This window comes from Chelonia mydas, chromosome 3 (genome assembly GCF_015237465.2).
Source record: "Chelonia mydas isolate rCheMyd1 chromosome 3, rCheMyd1.pri.v2, whole genome shotgun sequence".
NCBI classification, from domain to species: Eukaryota; Metazoa; Chordata; order Testudines; family Cheloniidae; genus Chelonia; species Chelonia mydas.
Window position 1 is genome coordinate 187,858,424 of NC_057851.1, and position 6,842 is coordinate 187,865,265.

General features: G+C 46.9%; 1 protein-coding gene across 4 annotated transcripts in view; it reads right to left on the minus strand.

Moving 5' to 3' along the window:
- The window catches only part of SLC1A4 (solute carrier family 1 member 4), a 33,463-nt gene extending 26,895 nt beyond the window's left edge, over positions 1-6,568 (minus strand). Inside the window, exon 1 of one of the 4 annotated variants that reach the window (XM_037896050.2) lies at positions 5,931-6,553. In XM_037896050.2, the coding sequence (XP_037751978.1) occupies positions 5,931-6,466 (536 nt within the window). In that variant the 5' untranslated portion in view covers positions 6,467-6,553. Of the gene's footprint in view, positions 1-5,930 lie in introns of all 4 variants that reach the window. The other 3 variants (XM_027825311.3, XM_037896051.2, XM_043543959.1) reach the window with 3 other exon arrangements.
- Positions 6,569-6,842: the final 274 nt, after the last annotated feature.

Genomic DNA, 6,842 nt, shown 5'->3' on the forward strand with positions numbered 1-6,842 from the left:
GTTGATTTAAGGCCACCTTTTAGAAATAATCCAGAGGTTATAGTCCAATGTCCATGTTCAGGGTGACTCCAGTCCGTGACTGGGGATCTCAGTCCTTACGGCTGAAGGTTCCCCCTCTTGAAACCCAAAGGCAGAGTATTCTCTGCAAGCTCAACTGAGAATGGGACTGAGAGCAAAAGTACTCCTGCATTCTGAGCCTGGCTCTGATACTGATTCCTGGGGTCTCGATCCAGTCTGTTTCAGTTTCTCCATCTATAACATGGGGATGATAATTTTTCACTCCCTCCCAAGGGTGTTACAACTAGAGCTAGCCAAAAATTGGAATTTCCACCCTGCAGAAAGCGCCGAGATTTTGAAATCTGGTTTCACCTCAACTGGGAGGAAAATATTCTCTTTTGTTTTGTCCTTCAATAAATATTTCATTTTCATATGTGTCGCCACTTCAGAGGTCTGGCCTAGTGAATGAGTGATCAGTGGCCAAGCCTGGGAACAGAGCCAAACCCCAGCCTCCCATGGAACAATGCAAAGCACTACTTCTGGCCACCAAGCAATAGACTTTTAAAAAACCAGAACTGCATGTCCTGGTAAAAGACAGCTTTTCTAATCTCCAGAGAATCTATGTTAAATATTGACTCTCCAGGCTGGGTGCCAGTTCCCATTCACTATTTCCACCTAGGGGAAGGCTGACACTAGGTTTCAAGCCTTGTTGTGCCTAAAAAGAGTGTGAGTGCCACTTATGACGTCACTAATAATCACCTCACGGTCCAATTCACAGATATATGGCTTGTCAGGCCAGAAGGAACCATTATGATCCTCTAGTCTGAACTCCTGCATAAAACAGGCTATACCATTTCACTGTTCCACTAACTCCTGCCTCAAGCCCATAACCTCGGGTTGAGCTGGAGTGTATCTTTCAGAGAGACTATCCCATCTTGATGTTCAGGTGTGTCATTGCCACCTGTTTTTCACAAGCTAATTATGAACTGTCTTGATACCACTGAAAACGTTTTAATTGATTTTTGACCAGTCTACATATTTTGGCATTTGCTGTTGCCCCAATTTGAACTGAACTGCGTAGCAGAATCTCAAAGGACGTTTCCAGACACCACAGATAACAGCCAAAAAAATCAAAGTCACGTGTCCTTGGGTTTAACTGAAGTGTTTCATACTAAAAAAAAAATCATAGTGCATCAGTGTTGTGTGCTTTAAGTGTGAAAGTGATTTGCACTGGCTGCCAGTTCGATTCCAGGCACAGTTCAGTCTTGATTTGAACCTGTGAAGCCCTAAATGGTTTGACACTTTGCCAGCTTAAAGACCTCCTCTCCTGTAGCATTCTACCACAGCTGAGATCAGCAGAAACATTTTAAAAAGCAATACTAGGGCGAGAGGGAAATAATCAGTGGGGTGTTTTCCATGCAAGTCCCTCACATAACTTGCTCTGCCCCGGTCAGCCAGAGCCTGGATTTGTTAACCTTCTGGACACAGTGCAAAGCTCTTTAAAAACAAAAACAAAACATGGTGCTTGGGGAGGGGACAGAGCAACAGTCTAGGGATGGTGCTTCCAGGTTTCAGGGTGGGATTCTGTGTTGAGCGGGCCAGTGTGTTGGAGGTGATACATGGGGGAGGGCGGCGATGGTGTGTTGGAACAATCCATTTCATCTGATATTTTCAAATTGGATTTTGTCCCATTATCGTAGTGGCCCCCTAGTGTGTTTTAGAGGGGTGCTTATTGCTAGGGGTTGATTACTTGAGAGACCGACTGCTCCTCTCCCTGTGGGACATTGCCACAACTGAAATCAATGCAGAGGGCCAGAGTTGGGGCACTGCTGCCAGAGCATGCTCCTCAAGGGATTCTTGACTTTGGAATTTGCTCCCTTCCCTCATTCACCAAAGGCTGGATCTGTCAATCATCAGGACATGCTGCATGGATCTTCTTTTCTCCAGGACATTTGAGGACAGGTTGGCTGAGGTACGAAGGGATTTTTCTATCTGCTGAGGAAGGTTTTTATGGTTGGTGTGTATTTCTTCATATGGATGGGAAGAGTAGTCCATTATCTTAGGATATTTCATTAGATTAAACTATGTATGGGCACCTTGAATATAAGATAGGCACTTAGTTATCTTTGTATAAACCAAAATGGGGGAAAAAAATCAGTCAATGCTTTTTCTCTAGAAATGGCACCAATGTGCACACTAGTGTTGTTTACTGAGCCAGCAAGTGTTGTTTTTGTTTTGTTTTTTAGCATGAAGGATTAAATTCCATTGATGACTGTGACACAGAAACCCACTGGGCAAAGGGATCACTGTTCTTTACAAGCAGCTCCTGTCTCAGACCTGACAAACTCACTACACCTAATACACTGCTTTCGTGGTATTTACCTATAAAAGGTAGCATGTCAGATCTCTACTGAAAGCTTGTAACTTATCAATACTCAATCATTGTGAGATCTTTGTACACATAATATTTAAGGAATAACAGAACTATATTGAAAACTATGCCTATGGGATTGGAGTAAAAGTTAGTCAGCAGAGGATAATACGGCCTGATGATGGCCCATTCAAGCGGTAGAGAGTTGTTATCCCTCCTTGGTCAGCCAGTGATGTAATGTAAGGTTCAATTGTCTACCCTTACCCCATCTCAAAATAGTCAATGGAAAACCATCAAAGACAACTGCAAACAATCAAAACCACTTAGGGGTAGAAAGGAACATTCTGGGGGGTCACCCGGTCTGTGACTAAAGATAAAAGATGGATACATCACAGGGTGGAGAAAGACACTCTGCATCCATTCACTGAGGAGATATCTGATGGAGTTGGGTTATTTCATGAAAGACTGGATCCTGGTTCCTGTGAAGCCAGCGAGCTCTAAACCTTTGGGGGGAAAACCTACTTTATGAGATAGAAAAATGTAACTATTAATAAGGGAGGGCTCTAGTTCGCGTTTTAAGATTTTGTTTTGTATTGTAACCATTTGTTTCCATCACTCTCTTGTTTCTAGTGGAACCTCTATTCTTCCTTAAAAATACATTATTTTGTTTTATTATAAGTGCTCATAAGTGCTGTGTGTGATACAGCAAGCAGTAGTTTAAGGTAAAACTGGTAAAGTGGGGTACACTGCTCCATTGGGAGCAGAGGATCTGGGATTTCCGTGAGTAGCCCATGTCAGGGGCTGGATATCACAGGGGATCACTTCAAGGGGATTGTGGTGCACCTCTTGTTTACCTGCAGAGCAAAGACAGGATACTGGCACAACCTGGAGGAGAGTGGGTGAGTGGCTAAAAGGCTGGTGGTGTTAGGAATCTAACACCCCGCTATCACAGGGAAGACTCTCTCTCGCAAGAGGCAGAGGGTAGGGAACAAGATGACTCATAGTCCTGGGAACCCCAAGAACCATCACAATACATCTTATCAAACCCCTGACTCTGAGCTCTATCTACATCATTTAAACTCAGCATTTGCATTTAGATGATGCTGGGGGAATCTATCTACTGCTCCCAAGTTTAGGTGGAACTTCAGAAATCCTGCCAAGCACACTTGGAAGTGCCCGGCCCCCGTCCATCCTGTATGCATTCAGAACACTCAGAACTCCAGGATGATATATCAAGAATACAGCACACACATGCCCAGCATCCTATGAATGTGCAGCATACAGCTTGGGTCATCATCATGGTCTTCTAGACTCTCAGAGTTTAGCAGTGACAGGTAGATTCTTTCTACATTTTAAACAAATTGGTTTTCCCCACCCCATCAATTCCAATTCATCTCAATGGGCATTCTATAGCCCTCAACAATAACACAATGTATATTGAAAAAAAACAAAAAAAAAAACAACTAAACCTTTGAACTAACATGTTTGTTAAACATAAGAGCTCGGTCACTTTGCTTTTATATTGTAACTCTTCTCCCCAGCCCAAAAATAGACAAAATATAAACAGGAGACTATCAGTTCTTATAAAAGGGAATTTATCTCCATACATTCACACCCATTATACTATAACAATTTCCCTCAGTATGTTTTTATTTGAAGACACTGCACTCCAACTTGCAGGTTCTCATTCATTCTGCCACTTTTTTCAGATTATGTAGTAATTTTCCCATTGATTAACCTCCGCAATGGGACTACTCACAGAGTAAAGCATTACTCAGCATGAGTAAGATGACACTATCAGGTCCTGAATACTGCTAATATATTGTGTGTTACACTTTGAAAGTGTTGAACAAAGATTAATCATTGAATAAGAGATTGCAGTTTGAAATAATTATGAAATTATTAAGAGTCTCTCCCTTTGATGATGAAAACATTGGCTCTGTGTGTTTCACTGAAATGTGTCTTTTTAAAAAAACAAATCTCTTATTCAGATTTTCCCAGCATCTGCACACTAAAAATAGTGAACTGTAGAAGTGTTACTACAGACCCTGACCCCCGCCCCAGCACCTATTTAAAATTAAATAACAACACCAACTACGCAATAAGACAAAATAAGAATAACTGCTACGTAATTAGAAATGGGAGCCTTCCCTTTGAAGGAAGTTCTCATGGGGCTGTAATTTTTTCAGCTGGCTCCCTTTCTCTGCAATAGGTGGAAGGAACCTACCAAATGTCAGGATGAAAAAGGAGTGGGGTGGAGGATAATACAAAACATATTAAATACAATCATGCCACCGTATAAGTCAATGGGATAGCCTTAACTGGAATACTGCGACCAGTTTTCATCACCCCATCTCAAAAAGAATACTGCAGAATTAGAGGGAGTTCAGAGATATGCAGCAAGAATGATTTGGGAGCAGGAAAAACTTTCATATGAAGAGAGATTGAAAAGACTGGGATTATTTGCCTTCACCAGGGGATGCCTTTGACAGGGAAATCTTGAGTAGGAGTAGAGAGACTATTTTAATTCTGTGTTTGGCACTGATGCGACAGCTGCTGGAATACTGTGTCCAGTTCTGACACCCACAATTCAAGAAGGATGTTGGTATATTGGAGATGGTTCAAAGAAGAACCACAAGAATGATTAAAGAATTAAAAAACATGCCTTATAGTGACAGACTCCAAGAGCTTAATCTAGTTAATTTAACAAAGGTAAAAGGGTCACTTAATTACAGTCTATAAGTACCTACACGGGGAACAAATATTTAATAATGGGCTGTTCAATCTAGCAGAGAAAGATATAGCATGATCCAGTGGCTGGAAGTGGAAGCAGGACAAACTCAGACTGGAAATAAGGCGTACATTTTTAATGGTGAAAGTAAGTAATCATTGGAACAATTTACCTGGTAGATTCTCCCTCACTGACAATTTTTAAATCAACACTGGATGTTTTTCTAAAAGATATGCTCTAGGAATTATTTTGGGGAAGTCCCATTGTTGCCTGTGCTATGCAGGAGACCAGACAGATGATCACAATGACCCCTTCTGACCTTAGATCTATGAATGAGAGGGGACATGATAAAAGCATGCAGAATAATGAATGGTCTACACACCTTGTATTCATCCAAGAACCCCCGGGGCTTTCAATGAAACCAAAAGGAGCCAAATTCAAAGGAAATAACTTTCTCACACAACACATAACTAACCAATGGAACTCACTACTACAAGATATGACTGAGGCCAAGAGCTGAGCAGGATTCAAAGTGGGATCAGACACTTCTCTGGGTGGTATTATAATAGTAAAAAAAAAAAAGTCTAGAAACCCTCCCGCTTCAGGGCATAAAACCAACCTCTAATTAAGGGGCTTAGGAGAAAACTTTCCCTGGGGGCAGGTTACTGCACATCCTTCCTCTGAAGCGTCTAGTGCTAGCCACGGTCAGCGCCAGGGTCTAGCTGGGGCTGATCCCGTAACAGGTGGTTCCTCGGCTCCAGCAGCAGACACCCCCCCCCAGGTGGGGGGCCCGCTCCCGCCTTAGCACGGGTACAGGGGGCAGGCAGGTACCTGGCGAGGTCCAGGAAGGAGTCCACCGTCTCTTTGCTGGTGGGCAGGGCGTCGGCCAGCCCCAGGGCGTTGGTGTTCAGCGCCTGGGCCCCGGCCCCGGGTCGGACGATGAAGGCCAAGGCTACGGCCAGCGCGGAGGCCACCAGGGTGGTGCCCATGAAGTAGGCGACGGCGATGCCCCCCAGCTTGCCCAGGGCCCGGGTGTCCAGGCTGGCGGCCCCGGAGACCAGGCTGCAGACCACCAGCGGCAGGATGACCATCCGCAGCATGCGGAGCAGCAGCTCCCCGGGGAAGGCCAGGGCGGCCACCTGCGCCCGGCTCAGGCGGGCGCCGCGGACGGCCGCGCCCAGGGCCACCCCGAGCAGCACGCCGGCCACGGTCAGGATGACCAGGCAGTGCTTCCTCAGGCAGCGGCCGCAGCCCCCGCCCCGCCGCCGGGCCGGCTCCGCGGGCAGCGCCCGGCCCGCCGTCGCCTCCTGCCCGGCCAGCGCGCCGCTCCGCACGTGGCCGTTCCAGCTCTCGCTCGGCCTCTCCATGCCGCCGGCCGGGCCGCCCGATGCCGCTGCTGCTGCTGCTGCAGCCCCGGCTAAGCAAGGCGCCCGCGCCGCCGCGGCAGCCCGGCGGGGATGATGCAAGGCTGGCCCTGCCCCTCGCGCCGGCCCCCGCCGCCGCCCCCCAGAGCACGGGGGGCCCCCTCCCCCCGGCGCTGCCCCCCCCGGCTGCTGGGGCTGTCACAGCGGCTCGAAGCCGGCGGGGAATCGCGGCGCTCGGGGGCGGGCCAGTTGTCCGGGGGGAACTGGGCCAAAGGGGGGGGGCGGGTCGCAATCCCGGCTGAGGTTTATTTAGGGCCAGCGCCCTCCTCCGCCCCTTGGCCTCCCGGTTCTTCCCATAAAGGGTCAGGCAGCCGCCGGG